At 26.8% G+C, this 20,683-nt stretch overlaps 8 protein-coding genes across 9 annotated transcripts; 3 read left to right on the top strand and 5 right to left on the bottom strand.

Annotated features, from left to right (window-relative positions):
- Positions 1-529: 529 nt before the first annotated feature.
- On the bottom strand, positions 530-2,371 carry LOC122524449 (DNA/RNA-binding protein KIN17). The gene has a single exon (XM_043646740.1). It carries the CDS (start codon positions 2,071-2,073, stop codon positions 919-921), a length of 1,155 nt encoding a protein of 384 aa, XP_043502675.1. The 5' UTR covers positions 2,074-2,371; the 3' UTR covers positions 530-918.
- A 163-nt stretch (positions 2,372-2,534) lies between these two features.
- On the bottom strand, positions 2,535-5,497 carry LOC122524455. The gene is made up of 7 exons (XM_043646746.1): positions 5,409-5,497; positions 4,953-5,242; positions 3,641-4,366; positions 3,438-3,541; positions 3,066-3,164; positions 2,852-2,971; positions 2,535-2,784 (listed from the first exon to the last, which is right to left on the bottom strand). The coding sequence occupies exons 3-7, from the start codon at positions 3,959-3,961 to the stop codon at positions 2,670-2,672; spliced, it is 759 nt and encodes a 252-aa protein (XP_043502681.1). The 5' UTR covers positions 3,962-4,366; positions 4,953-5,242; positions 5,409-5,497; the 3' UTR covers positions 2,535-2,669.
- On the bottom strand, positions 4,269-5,224 carry LOC122524297 (spermatogenesis-associated protein 17-like). The gene is made up of 4 exons (XM_043646459.1): positions 4,953-5,224; positions 4,813-4,894; positions 4,443-4,701; positions 4,269-4,366 (listed from the first exon to the last, which is right to left on the bottom strand). The coding sequence occupies exons 1-4, from the start codon at positions 5,222-5,224 to the stop codon at positions 4,269-4,271; spliced, it is 711 nt and encodes a 236-aa protein (XP_043502394.1).
- An 86-nt stretch (positions 5,498-5,583) lies between the features above and the next one.
- Positions 5,584-6,234, top strand: LOC122524453 (chromosome transmission fidelity protein 8 homolog). The gene is made up of 3 exons (XM_043646744.1): positions 5,584-5,672; positions 5,786-5,814; positions 5,891-6,234. The coding sequence occupies exons 2-3, from the start codon at positions 5,795-5,797 to the stop codon at positions 6,216-6,218; spliced, it is 348 nt and encodes a 115-aa protein (XP_043502679.1). The 5' UTR covers positions 5,584-5,672; positions 5,786-5,794; the 3' UTR covers positions 6,219-6,234.
- Positions 6,235-6,409: 175 nt separating this feature from the next.
- On the bottom strand, positions 6,410-7,032 carry LOC122524454 (small nuclear ribonucleoprotein F). Its single transcript, XM_043646745.1, has 2 exons — positions 6,924-7,032; positions 6,410-6,711 (listed from the first exon to the last, which is right to left on the bottom strand). The coding sequence occupies exon 2, from the start codon at positions 6,690-6,692 to the stop codon at positions 6,426-6,428; it is 267 nt and encodes an 88-aa protein (XP_043502680.1). The 5' UTR covers positions 6,693-6,711; positions 6,924-7,032; the 3' UTR covers positions 6,410-6,425.
- Positions 7,033-7,313: 281 nt separating this feature from the next.
- Positions 7,314-8,723, top strand: LOC122523832 (leukocyte receptor cluster member 1). Its single transcript, XM_043645735.1, has 3 exons — positions 7,314-7,349; positions 7,450-7,549; positions 7,746-8,723. Exons 1-3 carry the CDS (start codon positions 7,327-7,329, stop codon positions 8,541-8,543), a joined length of 921 nt encoding a protein of 306 aa, XP_043501670.1. The 5' UTR covers positions 7,314-7,326; the 3' UTR covers positions 8,544-8,723.
- Positions 8,724-9,030: 307 nt separating this feature from the next.
- LOC122524072 (zinc finger protein 510-like) lies at positions 9,031-12,867 on the top strand. 2 transcript variants are annotated; one of them, XM_043646141.1, is made up of 9 exons: positions 9,031-9,358; positions 9,898-10,072; positions 10,142-10,512; positions 10,632-10,739; positions 10,809-11,008; positions 11,110-11,285; positions 11,385-11,837; positions 11,931-12,137; positions 12,284-12,867. In XM_043646141.1, the coding sequence occupies exons 2-9, from the start codon at positions 9,943-9,945 to the stop codon at positions 12,637-12,639; spliced, it is 2,001 nt and encodes a 666-aa protein (XP_043502076.1). In that variant the 5' UTR covers positions 9,031-9,358; positions 9,898-9,942; the 3' UTR covers positions 12,640-12,867. The 2 variants fall into 2 exon arrangements, with proteins under 2 accessions (XP_043502076.1, XP_043502075.1); XM_043646140.1 differs by having other exon boundaries at positions 9,898-10,512.
- A 999-nt stretch (positions 12,868-13,866) lies between these two features.
- Positions 13,867-19,375, bottom strand: LOC122524071 (trimethylguanosine synthase). Its single transcript, XM_043646139.1, has 8 exons — positions 19,121-19,375; positions 18,426-18,561; positions 16,440-18,262; positions 16,115-16,361; positions 15,364-15,937; positions 15,113-15,244; positions 14,747-15,045; positions 13,867-14,666 (listed from the first exon to the last, which is right to left on the bottom strand). The coding sequence occupies exons 1-8, from the start codon at positions 19,228-19,230 to the stop codon at positions 14,556-14,558; spliced, it is 3,432 nt and encodes a 1,143-aa protein (XP_043502074.1). The 5' UTR covers positions 19,231-19,375; the 3' UTR covers positions 13,867-14,555.
- Between the last annotated feature and the right edge of the window lie 1,308 nt (positions 19,376-20,683).

Raw genomic sequence — 20,683 nt, 5'->3', positions numbered from 1 at the left:
AAAAAGCTACGTACATATATGTCTAATATAAGTTTATATGATTTAAGGGATTAAATTAGATTTCATAGTTGAAAACTATGAAAACAAAAATAAAATAAATGAGAACTATTAATGCTCGTAGTACTCTTATCTTTTTATACCCTTTGAAACAAATATTTTGTTAATGCATTATGTTTTCGACGTATGTCCATGTTTAAAATCGATAGAACAACAGAATTAACTTTATCCGATAATTAATTTTAAAGGAATTCATTTATATTCTACTTATTCACATTAATCTTTCAAAATATCTTTTTATTTAGAAAAACATTATGTTTGTTTCACATGTAAATTATCGATTATTAGATTCTTTTCCACGTTTTTCTCGATACATTATTAAAGAAATGCATATAAATTTACCGCGCAATAATATAATATAAAGCGCATGCGTTCATATTCTAACGCCACTAATTGCAAATCATACAGATAATATTCATACTATTTAAGACTAGTTTTTGTTACAGAAATATAAAACATATTAACAATAGTATTTATTGTTATCACTGTTGTATTGGTAAAAAAATAATACAGAATTATGATTTATTAATCTATGATTTAGATATCGTACAATAAAATTGATAAATTATTTCATATATGTGTATACTTTAAAATACTATATACAATTATTTATTTAAATTTATAATTAATTAAATTAGTAGTAAAGTTCTTTCCTGTTAAACAAGTGGTTTAAGAGGAAAGACAAATAAGCGTATTTGATTTCACAAATATGAAACATCTGTATAAATGTACAAAAATTGATTGAATATATACAGAAAGTATAAATCGTTGTAATGTGTGTATCCATTTATCTCCAAACGAGTCAACAATGGCAATATTTTGTCAATGAAGAAGCACTTTGATTTTTAATGTAGTAGACGATCAATCTATATATTTACATACTTGTTCATATGGAAGCGTTCTAACGAGTTTTCTTTCCAATTGAACATCTATAGTATATTCTTCTATGTGTAACTTTTTCACTATTCCTTTTTCTCCTTTGTACTTTCCATAAAGTATTAAAACTTCTTTACCTATAGCAGGTATTACTGTTTCTAAATATTCTTGATCTAATTTTATTACATGTCCTTCAACTTCTTCCGGTGTAGTAAGTCTTACTTTGCCAACAAATCCAGAATTTTCTACTGATTTAACAAAACCTTTAGCTTTATAATATTTATCACCAAGACTTTTGGTAATTACTTTAACTACCAATTTTTCCCTGAGCCAACCTACTTCGCTTTTAATGGGTTTTTCTAAACTATAATCACTATCATTTTTCTTTGATTCTACCTTGATCTTTTGCGTTTCTTCATTTCCTTTAAAAAAATTACATTCAGTAGAAATCTCATTTTGTTTTGATGTAGATGGGTTAATTAGAGGAACTTTAGGTTTCGCTTTCAATTTTATATCTAAAACTAAAGGTGCATTATCATTTGGTCGTAAAAATTCTTTAGTTGTTTCTTCTGTTTCTTCCTTAATTGGTCTTTCTAGTTGACCCTTTTCTATTTGTTTTTCTATAAAATCCATTAATTTTTCTTGATCATCTTTATCCATTTTCTGTTTCTTAGCTTTCTTTTCTTGAGCAGCTAATGTTTCTGGATCTCTATCAATATAAGTTATGTACCAACCTTTTTCAGTTTCATCAACAACACATTTGCCTGTTCGACCTAACCACTTAACAAATCCTGTCAACGTGATCCACATAGTTGCATTCATGTGTACATGACCTCTATCTGAAATATATTCTTGATAAACTCGATTTGCTGGAACTCGTCTAGTACCAAACTGTCTTTTCAACAAATTCAAATATCCTTCAGAAAATTCACGTGAAAATTGATCCATGTAACGACTAGCATTATCAGCAAAAAGTAATAACTGCCGATGATGTGATTCAGATAACGTATGACATTTAAATCCATTTTCATCTCGACATTGTTTCTGACACATTTGGCAATACCATCGTAATTTTTGTAAACCTTTAGCTTTGATTTTATTTGCAATATATTTTGGTGTTCCCACTTCGTGTTTACCCATCTTCTCGACCAGTTACCAAATTGAATTATACACAATTATATTCTACTTTCACTTTTCAGAATTTTATAAACTCTAAATAATATTTTGACTAAACACTATTTTCGTTTGTAGATTATAAATTGTCTAATATGCAGACAAGAAAGGAAGCATATTCCATAAAATTAATTTTGGTTAGACGGGTTGATAAAAATATTCCTAGATCAGCGATAGATGTGACATCTAGTGACTTTACAACGAAGTTTATCGCCATATTGTTCTCTTCAATTTACTTTATAAACAAATATATATAGAATGTTCTATGCAATTGAAACGAATTTATCTTCTAAATGGTTGAAATAGAAAAAAATGTTATAAGTCGAAAATAAATGGTATCAGGCAGTATATGAGATACAAATAATTTACATATGTTAGAAAAATGTAGAAAAAATACAAAAATAATTATTAAAGTACTTTTCTACATCTAAGTGATATAATTTAATAATGTAATTATACAATTTACATAAAAACAAGTATACGAGTAAATACATGTATGTATATAAATTGAATAAATAAAAATTAATATACCCATAGGAAAACAGCATACTTGAATTTATATTTTAACATCCGAATTCTACTTTAAGTTTAACATTTGCCTGATAGTTTTTCGAAGGTAATTCAAATTTAATCATTTCGTCCATACTTCTACAATCACGTAATTTTCCTGCTTCGTTTCTATAATCATATTATATAAATATTATATCAATAATATTTAAATTAATTAAATTAATTCTATAAAAACCTGCAAAGTATTGTAACCAAATTAGGATTTTGATGATCATCTTGACACCATTGCTGCCAATATTGATACAATTCTAATGGGTTTATCTCATTCAAATATTCATTACAATTATCTCTCAAACTAAAAATTATTTAATTAGAATTATTATATATATATATAAATGCGCGCACACCATAGACATAAAACTTATATTTATATTGATAAAAATATTTACTGTGTTTCCCATAAACCATCTCCAGAAGATGTTACTAATGTGGAGCCAGGAACATAATCACAAATAAATCTTTTCCCATTAATTTCTCGCAAACTATAGCTATATATACAATACATATTCATACAGTATATACATATAAAATATATATGCAGGATGTTTCGTAAAATGTAGAACCCACTTCAGAAGTGGACAGGATACAAAAACAATGAAAAAAATGTATATAAATATTTGACTTTATTGCAAAATTATAGCCACATTTGTGTTCCAATGATCCCACATATTATGAAATATACTATATTTTAAAGTATTAGAAAAAATATAAAAATAATTATAAGATTGGTCCAATATGTATTCTCTTTTAATTATACGTACTGTTTGAAAGAAAAATTACAAATATTCCTCAAAAGAATAATAGCTTCTGTATCATTTAACCAAGTATCCATAGATTCATGTATTTCTAATAATGTATCATTTATCTAAAAAATCGGATAACAATATGTCAATAATATATTCATGGTTATTGACAAATTCTATGTACATTAGATAAAAATTATAAAATGCATATTTGTCCTAACTTGATTTGCTATAGCAAGACACATTCCACATTTCACACAAGCAGAAGAGAAATGAACTGTTAAACTATTTTCAGGAGATTCTTGAATATATGGGATTTTTTGTACTATTCCTACTGAATCACATTTGCAATAAGGGTCTATAAATGTTGCATTAGAATTTATAAAAAGTTCGTGTAATACTGTTTTTTCACAAGTATCTTCATCTTTCTTTGATTTATGGACACGACGTTTGCCAAAACTTGATACTTGAGACAGTAATAATAATAAAATTATTATCAAAATCATTTTGTTATTTGTAGGCTTTACAATATCAAAATTCATAAAAATATAATATATTATTAATAATTGTTAATCATTGATAAAAAAATTCAAGATTCCAGAGCTCATTTAACAAGAACATGATGTAAATAGCTACGTCTAGTTATCTGTACATTTCATTGGTTGTTTTCATATTACATGTATAATTTATAAATAGTTTATTTTGTAAGTCCATATCAATATAAACAATTGCTTATCTATTATTTCTTTACTTGTCTGAAGTTATTAATGAAACGATAAAGATAAAAAATAAAATAATTTATTAAACAGTGTATTACTTGTTTCCATCATTAATTTACTAAACTGTTATTTACTTTCTACATTTTTCTTTTTTAAATTTTTGTAAAAGTTCATGCCGTGGACTTTGTACTATATTTCTCAAATTTTCCTCTTCGGCATATGAATGATCTATGGAAAATAATTGTAAGAGTGAATTTATATAAATATTTAAGTAAACTGTTTTAATTTTTCAATATAAGTATACTTCTGTGTATTGGTATGTTTCCAGTTTTTAATTTGAACTCAAAATCTTTAATTTCTTGTTCACATTTTCGAAGTGAAATACCGCAGAGAATTGATGAAAATTTCTTTTCCGACTTATAATGTTCACAAACGTTTACCTTTTTTGGTTTGTAAAATTGATATTTCAGGCATTTTAACATCTTTTCGATTAAAGTTAAATTAATTTGATCAATGTGTGTTATTACACCTGGCCTAATTTTTGTTCTCAGCAAATGATGTGACTAAATACATAATACTCGAAATAAAAATCATTGATAATTGTACCGTAACATAAATATTATTAAAATAATAAATTACTATGTAACAATATTGAATCTAATATTAAATAATACCTTAAAAAGTATAAATAAAACCCATAATAATGATTCATGTTCTACAATATCTCTGCAATAATTAATCTCGCTTTCTTTGAATCTGTGAATACAATAATGAATGAAATGCTAATATGATTTATAAAAATATTGTTACAAACTTTTGCATGATTTCTACGATCTCTTCATTCTTTGTATATATATTATTTAACCATCTCCATCTTTCTTGCAAATTTAAAGTAGTTTTTCTAATCAAATAACCACGCCATACTGCTTGGATTCTAATTGCCATACAATTATAATAATCTTCCCACATTTGATGTTCTTTATAAATTAAAATTGTGTTTAAATTATTTCTTACACAGTAACCACGCCAATTAGATTGAATAATTATTGCTTCTTTATGAAGTATAGATAAATGTTTTCTTGTCATAATGCCACGAAACCATGCCTGTTACATGATAAAATACGCCAGTAATTATGACAGTGGTTTACGTCAAAAAATTTGTTTAAAAATTTATATAAAAATTTATTTTATGATTTATTTTATATAACAATTATTTATATTATAAAAAAAATCTAAAAATTAATATATATAGAGCGATTTTTGTGACAACCTTAAATACATATATATAGTTATATTTTCTATTCGACAACCTGAATTTTACGGGCAGCTATAAAGTGTTCACGTTTAAACAATTCAGCAATATCACCTCTTTTATTGATTTCTTCTCGAAGCTCACTAATTTTCTTGTAAAATCTCAGCCCGGACGCCATTTTATCTAACTATAGAGAAAATGTATATAGTGACATCTAGAAAGTATTTTATACAGAATAAAAATATTGTAACTTCGAAATCAAAGCAATAATTTTTGACGAAGGTATATATATAAATTTATTTTGTTATATCGTTATTAATACAATCAAAGTTAAGTGAATAAATAATATATATCATACTTCATATATTTATATATCTGGTGTACCTAACGTGAAGATAATTACAATGATAATACCTATTAAACGGTAACAATTATATTTATGTTTATATATACATCTATAACTATAAGAATAAAAAGTGACAAGTTTTATGTTCTTTTAGTGATCAAGATGTACAAGAGTGGGCTATTGTAGAATTGAAAGGTGAATTATCATTCGGTACTAAAGACATTACAAATAGTCATTACATAGGTGATTTTCATTTTACTAAATCTGGAATACCAATGCTTATAATTGGAATTCATGTAATGCATGGAAAAGAGATGGCTCTTACAAAGCCTATCGCAGTTCTAAAAAAAAAATCAGTCTCTTCGACCAATCAATTAGGGGAAGAAGATTGCAAGACCGAGTATACCATTCAAGCAATAGTAAATAAGAAAATTGTTTTTAAATTTCGACCTAAGCCTATTATAAATAATATAGAAGTATGAAGAAATATATTTTGAAAATTACCATGCGTAAAAGAAATGTTAATGATATTAAATTATTATGTATTTACATAGTTTATAAAAATAGTTTTCACGTAGTCTATTAAGTCAATATACTTGATGTTGTTCCATAAAGTTGTACAGACATAGATTTATTTATCTATAACTTAAATAAGTAATTAAAAATACAAAAGTCTTATACGCATCAATTTAATCTTTCATTTCTCCTTCCTCGTCTTCCTCTTCTACACCACGTATATACATGACATTATTACATCGTATCAGTACTTCTCCAAGATTACCAGTACAGGTTCCTTCTATGTGTTCCTCTGTATTAGCAAGTTGTAAATTCATATAACCATCTACTGACACAAGATATCCTTTATATTCATGACCCCACTTAAGTTTTACCATTACAGGTTTTCCAGTTAAACCATTTAAAAATGGTTTTGGATTTATTGGCATTGTTGCAGCCATGGTGATTACTGAATATTTTCTAAATAAGAAAAAATATTATATTAATTAATATTTGACTCAATTTAGTTTGATTTAATCGAATGTCTGTTTCTTATTCTCATTTATGGAAAGTTAGGTTATATTTCTATATACATAAACACATTTAGATTATATTTTGCTAATAAATATAATATTTAAAAACTTATAATTTTAGTAGAATTTTATATTTATATAAAATATATATAGACGAACCTTGGAAAAAATAATATAAAAGAAAAATTTTAATTTCACAGTAGAAACTACACGCTTTGATCACGCTATTACCGACACAGCATTCAATGTTGCCAACAGAAAAAAAAGAACTTTCGTTTTGCTAATTTTAGAATAAGCAGAAAGTATCTCATAGATATATCTTAATTTTTATTTATCAATAAAGTGTATTAATAACAACAATTTATATTATTTCTGTTTTATACATTTGTAAGATGTTCTGTGACAATTTAAACAATATAGCCTAAAAAGATGACATTGGTTATTACTTAATTATTAATTAGTAAAATAATAACCATTACTATTTGAAGTATTTGTATAATATTATCTTATAGAATTAAATTGTGTTTATTTATTTCTTGGAAGAAACAAGTTCTTAAAAAAAATGAATATTTTACCTAAAAAAAGGTAAGATTCTTTCTATTTTGTTTTTTGTTAAGTGAAAAGAACATTTAAAAAAATTCTATATATTTTGCCAACAATATTAGAAGTTCTATTTCCATTTCAGATGGCATGTTCGGACAAAAGAAAATATAGCTCGTGTAAGACGAGATGAAGCAAAAGCTGCTGAAGAAGAACGAGTTAAAAAAGAACGTATACAAAAAGCTGTAAGTACAATAAAAGTCTAGATGAGTCATTAACAGGCCAAAGCGATTAACTTTATTTTTAGAATTATTTTAAGTTTTAGTGTCAAAGCACTTAATTAATACTTAACTTTTTAGATTTGAAACAAATCTCATATTATGAAATAAGCAAATTTGTTTATCGTATATGTCATATTTATCATATTATTATCTTTTTTAGGAAACTGAAGCACGCATTGATTTTTTAAGACAACAAGCAAGAACTAAATATGATGGACGAGCTGATACATCGAACATTAAAGCAGAAGTATCTACTGAAACATTAGAACATGTTAATTTCTTTTCCGATCTTGAGAAAGGTAAAATAGATTATAATAAACCTAACAAAGAGCACGAGAAGGAGAAGAAAGAGGAAAAAGAAAAATATGAAAAACAAATTGGCTATCTTACATATCTTGGACAAGATACAAATGAAGCATTGAAAAGAAAGAACTGGTATGAAGAATTGCCTAAAAGATTAAACGATAAGGATAAGGATATCGAAGTAGAAATAACAAAAAAGGTTTTGCACGACCCTATACAAGATATAAAGAAGTACTTAAACATAATGGGTAGTGCTCATTCAGAAAAACATGTAAAGACTGAAAAAACTAGTATTAAAAAGCGGCATCATGATTCAGACGATTCAGATAGTGATATGGAGAAGAGGCATTCTGAAAAGAAACATAAAAAACATAAGAAATATAAAAAACAAAAGAAAGAAAAAAGTGATATTTCCAATGAATCTTTAGAAAAATCTAAAACTTCAACAAACTTAGAAAAATTAAGAGCGGAAAGATTATTAAGAGAGCGAAAGGAGAAATTAAGAGTGGAAGCACTGTTTGCTAAGTTACGTGGAGATCCCTTGCCTGCTGCCCAATCTGAAGAAATATCTAAACCTTCTATTAAACAAAAATATCATTCGCAATTTTTCCCAGAAATTGCTAGACAAAATGCAGAAAGAACGCCTCGTAATTAATTTCATAAATGTATGTTATATGTATATAGGGTGAAGAGCCTAACATAATCACCTCGAATAACTTCTAAATTATGCATTGTACAGAAAATTATTCCTATAAAAGTTATATGGTATCAAGAGGGACATCATGTGGTATATACAACTTTTTTGTATTTATTAAAAAGAATTTAATTCACATAAGATCGCATTAAAAGATTAATAAAGATTAATATCCTTCTCACATTAGTGTAGATTAGAGTATTAGGTTAGTAGGTTGAATTTACACTATTCAGTCTCTCATTGTGAGTTAGACAGGATGCAGGACATCCTGAATAATAATTAATATAAAAATTTGTAATAAAAAAAAACAAGAGTTCTTGTCAATGATAGTACCTTAATAAAAAGTAATATTGTTTGTTTTTACAATAAAAATAATAACTTTCATTTATTATTTTCATATTAGATCTTTAAAATAAAAATTGTATTAATACTTTTTTGCATCATACGACAAAAAAAAATGTACCCATGCCATCATATTTTTTTTTCATTAGATTTAAATACAATAATATTTCAATAAGTGACTTAACCACTATTCATTGGCAATATGAATGTGTGCATGTATGCGTTAAGGATGTAAATAGATCAAAAAATGAAAATAAAGATTAAATTTAAGTCTAACATGTTGTCAGTTTAATTCTGCCTGGGAAGTTAGGTAAAGTCACGTGATTGTAATATGGCGGGCTATCAGGAAACTCATAGATAATGTTCTCGTATTTGACGTTTATGTACTTTTTTCCGTTAATCTTGAATATTATTTATATTGAACATTATTTTCGGTAAGCAAAGTGAATTATTTTATAATATAATAATTAAGATTTAAGGTTATTTAATAACTCTTCTTACAATGTTAATCTCGAAGCAGACGCTTAGAGTGCGCGGACTAACTGACGATATGTGCTTTTCGAATTTGAACATTCGCATTCCCGGTTTGTTTCAATCTGATAAAATAAAATCATGTATTTATGTTTATTGAAAGAAAATAAATATGACTTTTGTATTAAATTTTTTGTTTGTAAGCCTAGTAAACCGTATTGTTACTTAATAAGATAACCTCATTCCAATCAATTGAAGTACTCTTTATTTGTGTTAGATTTTATTTTTTATTCTGACATTGTATGCACTTTAATTTATGATGTATCTTTCGGTAAATACTCCCTGCAATGTGATAAAAATATGATTCTTATCTTTATAATGTTTAAATATGTTTTTAATTAATAATTTAATTAATAATCTTATTATTTTTGTATACATGTTAATTATACATTAATACATTATTTATAGTATCTAATATATTACTTATTTTTTTTTATTATAGCTAAAATGAAGTTATGCTTTTAAATATTTAATTTATATCTCCATTATGAATGAGAATATGAATGCTGAAAACTTGTATTTAAGTTATGAGATAAATGGTAATAGATTTATTATACAAACTGTATCTAATTCAACGGATATAACAAAAAGTGAAGAAATTATTAATGATGAACAAGGTACAGCAAATATAAATGATGAAACATCATTTGGCAAAGAGGAAGAACCTATTTCTTTGATTTCTGTAGATGGCCAAATTTATGCATTTCAAAAAGAAGACGTTCAAGAGCTTAATCTCAGTCATGTCGACGGTCAGATTGAATTGTCAGACAAAACAGTTTTGTTATCAAGAGATATAGAAAATGAAGAAACACAATTTATTACCAACGGAGCTATAATAATAGAAAATGTTGACAATGACAATCAGGAACATTATGAAATAGTTAGCGAACAAAATGATAAAAATTTGCTTATGCAGAAGGATGATGTAAATGCCAATGATTTTGTAGAAGTTGTAACAGCATTTAAGTGTAAGATATGTACTTACACAACCCAAGATAGAGAAGAATTAATAGAGCATTTTGAAAAAACACACATTAATCCGACAGTAGATGTAGAGGTGAACCATCGATTAATCTCAATTTAGATTTATCAAAATTAATTTATCAAATATATTTGATGTTACAATAAATAAATGAATATTATTATTATTTTATGGTTTTTCTCATCTTTTTATAGGAAAAAGAAGAATCTACAAATATTGATGAAGTAAAATTAGTTTATATGTGCGGAGAGTGCTCCAATTGTTTTCCATCTTTAGAAGATTGTAAAGAACACATGATAAATGTAAGTATTTGAAAGATAATATCTTAAAATGTTTAATTGGTGTAATATTTGAAAGATTTATTTTATCAGGATCATCAATTAATAAATACAGCACCTGAAAAAGCGGTTAAGGAGTATACGACTAATGAATTGAGATATACTAATGTTGAGGAGATAGGAAATAATTGTACAAATAATCCATTAAAACAACAAACAAAAAATAATAAATCTTTAAATTCTAAGCGCACATTTAATAAAAAAACTATTGAATTGGCTGAAACAAATGTAAGGTATGTGTAAGATTTTTAATATTTTAATTATATAAACAAGGATGTTTTTTCTTATATTAACATATATTGAACACAATGCCTTTATTTTATTTTTTTCTTAGATGTACATATCGCGGATGTCCATATAAGTTTGCTACAGAAGAGATAATGCAGCAACATGTTGCTTTTCATACAGAATCCCAAAGCGCGTCTGCATTCAAATGCAATATTTGTAGAGATTTAAAATTTACTAAATGGAGACAATGTAGTTTACATTTGTGGAAGAAACATGGAATTGGTTAGTTTACAGTGAGAATTCATCATTACAAAAAATTACATTAAGAATCATTTATTGTTAGTTTTACATGTTATTAAATTTTAATCATTTTGATTCTAGATGTAGGTCTTTTTACATGTAATATATGTAAGGCGTACAAAAGCGCTACAATGGTGAAATTGTTGACTCATATGAAGGTTCATAGTGAAACTCGGGAATATGAATGTTCAGAGTGTGGTAGATGTTTTAAACAAGCAAGTCAACTACGTAATCATCGAGTAATGCATTTAGATCGAAAAACTTTAGAAGTTAAACGTTGGTATACATCCAAAAAATGTGATATGTGTGGAAAAACTTATGCAAATTCTAAATGTTTGAAAAATCATATACAAGCGGTTCATTCAAAACTGCGTCCTTATGTGTGCAATGTTTGTGGCCATTCTAGCGCTAGAAAAGCTATGCTACAGATGCATTTGCGACAGCATACAGGCGATAAACCGTTTAGCTGCGAACTCTGTGAATATAAAACTGGTGATCACAATACGTTAAGACGTCACATTATGCAACACACAGGTATCTCTTTGAAAAATTAATATGTATTAACTTAAAACATAGCATTATTTTTGAATTTTAACTAATATTATTTTATATGAAATTATTTCATAGGATTTAGACCATATAAGTGTCCTCACTGCTCATATGCAGCAATTCAAAGTAGCAGTTATAAAAATCATTTGAAATCAAGACACCCTCTGTTATCTGGTTTATTCACATGTGATTCCTGTTCTTTTAAAACAGTTAAAAAAGAAAGTTATATACAGCATATTCATAATCATGAAAAGGGTTTAATTAAATCAAATATACAAAAGAAAGGTACTTATTCTTTATCTTTTCTAAATATACAAAAGATGTTTTAAAATATGTGGGCATAATTTCAGGGATGGTTTTAGTATGCTGAAATAAGAAAAAAAGTTCATATATATTATTACAATCAATTATTAAATTTTTTCAATTTGTAGATGATGAAAATGTGGAAGTATTTCCTGGTAATATTGCAGCAGCACAACTAATCTATAGTTGTTTAGGTGCCTTTTCGAAAGTTGGTGATACATTAGAAGCTAATTTAATGTCTTCCTCGACATCTGCTGATGGTACATCACAAACAATTACTATTCAAATTCCATCGAAACATCTTGAAGGGTCCTTGTCATCGAGAGAAAATATTAAAAATAGTTCTGCAATAGAACAAGAGGACGAAGAAACGATGCACTGTTTTTTAAAACTACCAAGAGAAGAAGAAGAAAATATTGATACTGGTGGTATAACGATACCAGCTGAGCCGGAAATCTCTACTTCTACTACAATTGATATTTAGTAAGAAAGTGTGCGCGCGTGAGTGTGTGTAGTAATAAAAAAGTATAAAATCTTATTATATTATAAGCTATACAGAAGCTATAATAGTGAACGAACGAATGAATACTAGTCATATGTTACTTAGTAATAATTATACTTGTTTGTATCTAATTGATAGAATAGTTAATTAATTATAGAAAGTAACCTAATGTGATACTATTTTTGGAAACATATATTTGTTTAGAATTCACAGCATGCGATAGTACTTGTGTTATATCTACAATTCTGTATGAGTTATTTTTAAATATTCATTACCTTATATCATCACAATTATCACAATTATAATTTATTAATCATTAATTTATATTACATGAAAATTAATTTTTTTTTTTATTTTAATGAAATTATTAATGAATAACTTTAGCGTATACAATATAATTTTTTTTTAGATGTTTATGCAATATGAAGATTAAATAAGTAAACGGTTTTTCTTTTTTTTAGTGTTGCTTTAAGTTAGGATTTACTTTTGCTTTAAAAAAAATATGATCGATATTAAATATTTTAGTAGTACCAAGTTATATATATACACCTTTTTTAAGAGTTAATTTATTATTTTAAGCTGTAACACGTATGTAATTTGTATCAGGGTTTTTTAAACTTTTCTACTTGATCGACTTCCCTCAATCCTCTACATGGGGTAGTGACTCACATTTTGAAAAGCCCTGATTTATACAAATTTTAATGTGACATTTTTAAATGTTTAAGATTTTATTTTTGTTTCGATTGAAGAAATTTTTATGTAAATTTTTCTTATAAAAATTGTTAAATAATATGATTATTAGAATGTGTAAGCAATTAGTAATAATGTATAAAAGAAATTGTAAAATAATAATTTGAAAATTGTTATAAATAGAATGAAATTAAAAATACAGTACATATACGTCCAAAGAAAAATATTTGATTTTACTTAATTGCTAACTTACACTTTTTGATTATATCAAATATTAATATAAATTAACAATTAATCATAGGAATGCCCAGAATGCCTACAAGGTTTCGGTCAATTTATAAAATATGCTTCAATAGGGTGTGTTTAGACCATGGGGGGTGGGGAGAAAATTTCAAGCTATTATGTAAATTTTAACGATTTTTATTAATCGGATGTTATATTTGTTTCTGTATTAGAAACAATAGAATATTATCTTAAAATTGTAAGGCTTTGTTTGTTTTAACTGAGCAAATATTCACGTATGATCTAAATATGTTTATTACTTGATAACAAAATGAGTAGAGTGTACATAAAAATTGTAAAACAATAGTTTGGAAATTATTGTAAATTATATATTATAATGCATTAACACGTTCACACAGAACAGACACGTGCGACCCACCTGTGGGTCACCCCGGCGTGAACGTGTTAATGTGTTTATGCCACGAGTTAAAATTAACATAATATACAAATGAATATCGATTTCATTTAAATTTGAGTAAAATAATGAACACTTACAATTAATAATATGGAAGAATCAATCGACAAATTGTTAAACGTTGTTCACAAATTGTTAAACGTTGTTCACAAACGTTATTTTCAATCAGACGGAGATGATATTACAAACTGAGTTGTTTGTGTATCAATTCGCTTAAATGGAGATAATATAATAGCAATAAAGTAGTAAGTTAAATTAAAAAATACATATACATATACATATACATAAAATTAAAAATATTGATACATTTAATAAAAGTAATTTACTAATAACTCATTAATAATATAGTGAAATATATATATATATAAAAGATAAATGATATGATTTAAGCAAATTGATACATAAATGTAAATATTTACAAATAATAATTTCAGATAATTGTGACACCTTTATTTGTTCACGGTAGTTAACTTAAAGATCTTCCTCTCTCATATTCCACGTGATATCACAATTAACAGTCTCTGGGCAATTCTCCATAGTAAGCCGTTAAAGCTATTAATTTTCTGTCAAGGAAGTTTTGTTCCACTTCCACGCCAGAACCTTCTCCGGCAAGCATAGCGATCTATAATTATAATATAATTACATATATTGCAATTGTATTATATTACTTTTGTAATATGTATAGATATTATAAAATACCACCTGCATGGTATCTACATTTCTGGGTAAAAAGTAGGCCACGTGATCTGTGATTTTTCTTGCTATTTTAAATAATTGTATTCCACCGATTGGTTGCATAATACTGTCAAGATCATAAGTTTCGTTTTTCGTGTAACCAGGTCCTCCCCAAGGTGGACTTAGAAATACAACATCAGCTATTAATTTTGGTGCTATGTCAAAGAAATTAGCAATAATAAATTCAATTCTATCCTCAACACCATAAATACGAGCATTATTCCGGGCAAGCTCTATCTTCGTTGGATCAATATCGATAGCTATCACTGTAAACAGAAGTTCAGATTGGTGTATCTGTCCTGTGTATATTGTTTATTCGAATTTTATACTAACCCCTTTCGCATGTAAATGCAAATTGTATAGCATTTCCTCCAGCACCGCAGAATGCATCAATAATTGTGTCACATTTGCATCTTTCCGCTATATGCTCTGCTACCTTTTCTGGAGTTACAGAAAACCAGCTTTCTGCCAAAATTATTTATTCGGATAGTATTAATACATTAGAATTTGAATTTTTAACAATTCAATTATGATAATACTTGTTTTCTTCTTGTAAAACAGTAATATTTCCAAACAATGCTTACCTCGATCTAATTTTATTCCTTGATCGAATTTACTAAAAAGGTGATATCTTTTAATCCAATATTTCATTAAGCTTTTATCATTATTTATTTCTGCTGGAAAACTTATAATACTACTTTTTGATTGTTTCCTTCTCTTTTTCTTTAACGTCTTTTTGATGCTACTTTTTTCATCAACATCCATATTAATATTTAAAGTAGACAATTTTTCTTCGTTTGTAGGAACAAGTCTTTCATTAACTAATGCTTTCACTTTATCTACTGTTTCACTGCATTCACCTTGTACAATGCTGCCATCAATTTCTGTATTTTTTAAATTTTGATCATCTGTTTCATTGGAATCTTTTAAAGTATTAAATATACTTTCATTTTGTTTATCTTCTTTAAATTCTGATGAACTCGTACTTGGTTTATTGAACACTAATTTCTTAGCCTGTAATTTTATTTTAGGACTATGATCGCATTCTTCGTCAGAACTTGATGAAAATTGTGTTATAATATAGGAACCTTTTTCGTTAGATTGTGTTTCGGTTTCTGCAGATTGTAATGTTGGACAATATGATAAATAACGTTTAACCTATTAAAGAAACACACGAAAACAAATTTTATTATTTCGTATTATTTGTAGACAATTTTAAAATATCATTAAAAATTATTATTATTATATCATTATTAAATTATAAATATCATTATAAGTTAATTAAAATAAAAAGAAAAGAAAGGAAAAAAATTTTTTGTCTATGGGTATCTTTACCTTATCTATGGTGTCTGTGATTTCACTACCACAGTCATCAAAATAAATGTGTTTGTTAATAGATTTAGAACGACTAAACTTCATTTTTAATTGTCTATTTTGCAATCTAATATTTTTTTTTCTATAGACAACTTCACCTTGTAACTTAGTTTGTTCTTGACTTTCATTAAAAGTGTAACCCATTAATGAAAAAGCTTTTTTTACTGTTTCTAAACCTTCTCCTACATCGTCGCAATCAGCTTCATGACTAAAAGTTGAATAAATACATATGTATTTACAAATATATCTGAATTATTTCAGATAGTTTAATTATTATATGAATTACCTTCGTTTTAATGTAAAGGGTCTGTCCTCGTTTGATTTATCTTTCTCATATCCACTAGACAATGTTTGTGTTAATCCGCCATTATTAGATGATATAGCAGTATTTTTTCTGTTTAGTGTATATGCTGCGTCAGGGTGTGGTGAATTTTCTGTATAATTTGTTTTGTTTTGATCAATCATAACCTCTTCTTCAGAGTTCATTGTTAGACTTTGCATAAGCATACCAACTGAATCTATGATCAATCGTTTTTTATTTCTTAAATCTTTACTTTCTGGTATATTTGTTATTACTTCTTTATCATTTACATTAACAATTTGGTTCAATTGTTTAATATTATTCTTTGCAGATTTGTCTTCACCTGCTTGATTATTACTATTCTTCCATGTACTTTCTCCATTAACCTTAAAAGCAGAAGATACATGATCGATTTTTAAAGATTCTATTTGTTTGTATTTTGCTATAAATAGTTCATATTGCTTTTGATATTCCAATTGAAAATTTTCTTTCCACAAATGTTGCCAATATTTATCATTGTCCTCAGATACGTATTCATTTTCTTGATCAGAACTACTAAATGTTATGTTACTTTCAATAGAACTAGTTACAGAACTAATAAGACTAGATGAATGAATAGAATTGGAATCACAGCTAGAACTGGTCAATGTCATTTTGGTGACATTTGTCATAGAGTCAGATGTTGCATTAGTCTTCGCTGTGGATCCATTGATAGAGTCACATCTGGTTAATAGCCTTTCGTCTTCCGCATTAGAATGTTGATTATAACTTTCTTCAGCGCTAAATGGACTTAGTGGATTCCAACCTTCACCTGCTTCCGGTGATAATTCATAATTAGTCAATTTTTTTCTATTATCTTCCGCATCTTTGTCATTAACATTTTGTTTATTTGGTTCGTCAAATGAAAAATTGGAACTTTTATTTTTGGATTCATTTTCATTGACACTACTTTTACTGAAGATCCCTTCAAAATCTGAACGACCAATTTCACAATTTTTGTGCGCTTGATTAGGGAAACAGGTATTTTGTTCAGAAAATTTGTCTATACTTGCTTGTTTACTTTCACTTAGTTTTCCCTCTTCCTTTAGATTTAAATTCTCTTGAAGGTAATCAGGATTAATGTATTCGGCATACTTTTCGATCCAAGACGACCATATTAATTGTTCCCCATTTTTGTACCAATACTTCTCCCAAGCTATATCCATCTTACTTTTACTATTTTGGAAGTATTCTGTATAGGAAAAATCATCGGAAATTTCTTTATAATTGTGCATAGAATGTTCTGTTTTGTTTTCATTTTTGCTGGAATCTTGTATATCATCTAATGCCGTTAAATTTAAGGATAAAGGTTGTTGTGCTATTGAATCTTTTTCTCCTAAAATAAACGAGGAGGATTTGGTATGATACTTGTTTTTTGTGCGATTAGAGGTATTACAGCTTAAGGCTGACGTGTCTTCGATACAAGAATTTTCAGAATCAACATTTAATGTTTCAGACTTGATTTCTAAATCTCTGCTTTCGCGATACCTCGTAAATGCTTCCGCATTATCAAAATCATGTTCAACTTCGTTTTCAGATGAATGAAATGTTTTTCCGTAAGATGCTAAAAGATTTTTTATGCTCTTAGCTTCATGCTGATCATGATATTCTGACAAATCTGCACCAGAATCTGATTGGTGTAGACCTAATTTTTGCGTAAGGCTATGAGCTGTCACACGATGGGTTGAGTCACGAATGGAATCATGTTCATCGGTAGAATAATTGTTGTCTGTGTGTGATGCACTGCAATAACAACTAACAGGTTCTTCCTAATAAAAAAAAAGAAACAAAGGAGAAACAAAAAAAATAAAATAAAAAAAAAGGAAATAACAAAAATATGTCTTCAATAAAGATTCGTACAGATGCATTTCCAATTAAAGATATACTTTGTTGTATTGCGATTATAAAATTTAATAATATTAATTATCTTACGTCGTGTTTCTCTACGGATTGTATTTCTGTGTTTGTTCTTTTATTGATATCTAACATTTCTCCCACATAATCTCTTTCAACATCTTCACATTCACTTCCATCTTCGGTTGCTTGGATTAAATAAACATCTGGGTTTCTGAAGTAAAGAATGATAACATGAAATTTATCATAGATAAATCATTTGATTGTTTCTTTCATAAATAGAGGGACGAGGGGGGAGGAGAAAAAGATTCTAATAGAAATAATAATAGAACTAAAGGAAAAAAATTCACGCAACATTTCACAATAATTGTTGACTTAAGAAAATGACATTTCAATTGTCAAAATGATCATATATTCATGCAACATTTCACAATAGTTTTTGACTTAAGAAAGAGACATTTCAATTGTCAAATTGATCATATATTATTCTTTAAATGCAAATTATTAAATATTTCAATTAAAAATAAGTATTTCTGTTATAATTTAGATTATATATTATATATAAGTAAGTAGATGTCAAGGTTAAGTCATGTGTCATGTGTCACATCATAAATCAATAGAAAAGTAGAAGTGAGGGATACTACTAATATAAAAAAAATGAAAAATTTTAATTAAAGAAAAAAAAAAGGAAATACAAAAATTAAATAAAAAAAGGAAAGATAGATAAATAATATTAAAAAGAAAATGTAATATAAAATAAGATTTACATTTACCTGACAAACACTCTACTACAAAGACAATAAATGTAACTGTTAGAGTCGAGGGACTCCGCCTGTTCTGCTATATAAACTTCAGCTAAAGGTTCCCAAAAATATTCGCACATACCGAAAATGTATAACGATCCGTTACCCGATAATAATTTATCACAACATCCATATGTTTCTAAATTAAATCTTCATGACTTATCTCTTTGAAAAAACAATCCGCCATTCATTCGGCAACGCTCCGTTACAAACTTCGCGAGTTAGTGTTCTACTCTAAGATCGATTATCGATTTGTATCGAATTCAAATTTATTTCAAGTTTATACGTTTCGGTATTTTAATAATTATAAGTTATTTTTCATTTGAATGTGATATTATACATTTCATATTATAAATATTAATTAAGATATTTTTTTCATCTATTTTATTTCACTGAGAAATTTCTAACGGTACCTTTTTTTTATACTTAGGGCGTTTTCTTCACAATTTTTTCATTAAAATTAATTTAATTTAATATAAATTGTTATAAACTTTTTCATTTTATGCAAACATTTATTTAAGAAGTAACGTGTATTAATATAAGTAGACTAATTATGTATATATATTTGTTTTATTCAAGTATATTTATACTTTTTCTTCTCATATCATATGTAATAATTAAATATAATAATAATATATAATAAAATATTTATCATATATTTTAAATAAAAGTGTTTATAACAATAAAAAATTAATTTGTGTATATGGAATATAAATGTTACCGACGCGTTGCATTGTAATACCGTAATGTGGTGCCCTCTGCAGTTCTTTATGAAAACACCTTTTGATACGTCGATAACTTATTGACGATATAAAAATTATTTTTTATTTATTTAAATTTATTATTTTAATTGCATTATATAAATATTTCTAGATAAAGATTTCATTTAGATACATTCATGTTTAAATAATTCTTTTTTTAATTAAAAAATGAGTCCGTTCGAAAGCCCATAAAATTGACAATTTTTGATTTTTAGGAATTTAAAAAAATTCCATTTAAATTCTGAAATTATTTAAAGTAAACAAAACTCATTGATAATTTTTATAATTATTATTGTTAGAATTCTAAATAAAAATTTATAGATATTATAAAGTAAACTTCTAATTACGTTTGTACAATATTTGCATTTCTCGTTTATTAATATAATTGAAAATGATTTCTTTACCCGACAGGTGTCGCCATCTGGAGGAATTATCGAGATTCTGCGAAAGACGAAAGGAGCAATGGCGTAGGCGGCGATCCACGTGATAAATTAATTTTTATTGCTTCGTGGGTGGCGGCTCTTTCTATTGGTCGATGATCGGGCACCTCCTACTCTACACGACGAACTCTTATTTGTTTTTATTCTACTCCACACGACGAACTCTTCTTTGTTTTTATACTACTCCGTTATTATACCGACGCGCACAAATTGAGGAATAAAGAGTGACTCGAAAAAAAAAGAATCAATTTTCTGTACATGTTTTTAGTTAAAACCTTGTACGCATAAATAAAATTGAATTGTGTGGTCTAAATGTTATTCTATAATAATAT

The sequence above is a fragment of the Polistes fuscatus genome, unplaced genomic scaffold (assembly GCF_010416935.1).
Source record: "Polistes fuscatus isolate 324 unplaced genomic scaffold, CU_Pfus_HIC Scaffold7, whole genome shotgun sequence".
Lineage (NCBI taxonomy): Eukaryota > Metazoa > Arthropoda > Insecta > Hymenoptera > Vespidae > Polistes > Polistes fuscatus.
This window is presented reverse-complemented; position numbering and strand designations above follow the sequence as displayed.

Coding starts and splice junctions, on each gene's coding strand:
- LOC122524297 (XM_043646459.1), bottom strand. CDS start 5,224: ATGACAAGAAAACATTTATCTATACTTCATAAAGAAGCAATAATTATT. Junction 4,895..4,952: donor ATCGTAGAAATCATGCAAAA/GTTTGTAACAAT, acceptor TTGTATTCACAG/ATTCAAAGAAAGCGAGATTA. Junction 4,702..4,812: donor TTTTATTTATACTTTTTAAG/GTATTATTTAAT, acceptor TTATGTATTTAG/TCACATCATTTGCTGAGAAC.
- LOC122523832 (XM_043645735.1), top strand. CDS start 7,327: ATGAATATTTTACCTAAAAAAAG. Junction 7,350..7,449: donor AATATTTTACCTAAAAAAAG/GTAAGATTCTTT, acceptor TTTCCATTTCAG/ATGGCATGTTCGGACAAAAG. Junction 7,550..7,745: donor AAGAACGTATACAAAAAGCT/GTAAGTACAATA, acceptor TATCTTTTTTAG/GAAACTGAAGCACGCATTGA.
- LOC122524454 (XM_043646745.1), bottom strand. CDS start 6,692: ATGGCTGCAACAATGCCAATAAATCCAAAACCATTTTTAAATGGTTTA.
- LOC122524071 (XM_043646139.1), bottom strand. CDS start 19,230: ATGTGCGAATATTTTTGGGAACCTTTAGCTGAAGTTTATATAGCAGAA. Junction 16,362..16,439: donor CCCTTTACATTAAAACGAAG/GTAATTCATATA, acceptor TTCAACTTTTAG/TCATGAAGCTGATTGCGACG. Junction 15,046..15,112: donor TGCATTTACATGCGAAAGGG/GTTAGTATAAAA, acceptor TTCTGTTTACAG/TGATAGCTATCGATATTGAT.
- LOC122524455 (XM_043646746.1), bottom strand. CDS start 3,961: ATGAATTTTGATATTGTAAAGCCTACAAATAACAAAATGATTTTGATA. Junction 3,542..3,640: donor GTCTTGCTATAGCAAATCAA/GTTAGGACAAAT, acceptor CCGATTTTTTAG/ATAAATGATACATTATTAGA. Junction 2,972..3,065: donor GATGGTTTATGGGAAACACA/GTAAATATTTTT, acceptor AATAATTTTTAG/TTTGAGAGATAATTGTAATG.
- LOC122524449 (XM_043646740.1), bottom strand. CDS start 2,073: ATGGGTAAACACGAAGTGGGAACACCAAAATATATTGCAAATAAAATC.
- LOC122524453 (XM_043646744.1), top strand. CDS start 5,795: ATGATAATACCTATTAAACG. Junction 5,815..5,890: donor ATGATAATACCTATTAAACG/GTAACAATTATA, acceptor ATGTTCTTTTAG/TGATCAAGATGTACAAGAGT.
- LOC122524072 (XM_043646140.1), top strand. CDS start 9,943: ATGAATGAGAATATGAATGCTGAAAACTTGTATTTAAGTTATGAGATA. Junction 11,838..11,930: donor TCACATTATGCAACACACAG/GTATCTCTTTGA, acceptor ATTATTTCATAG/GATTTAGACCATATAAGTGT. Junction 12,138..12,283: donor ATCAAATATACAAAAGAAAG/GTACTTATTCTT, acceptor TTCAATTTGTAG/ATGATGAAAATGTGGAAGTA.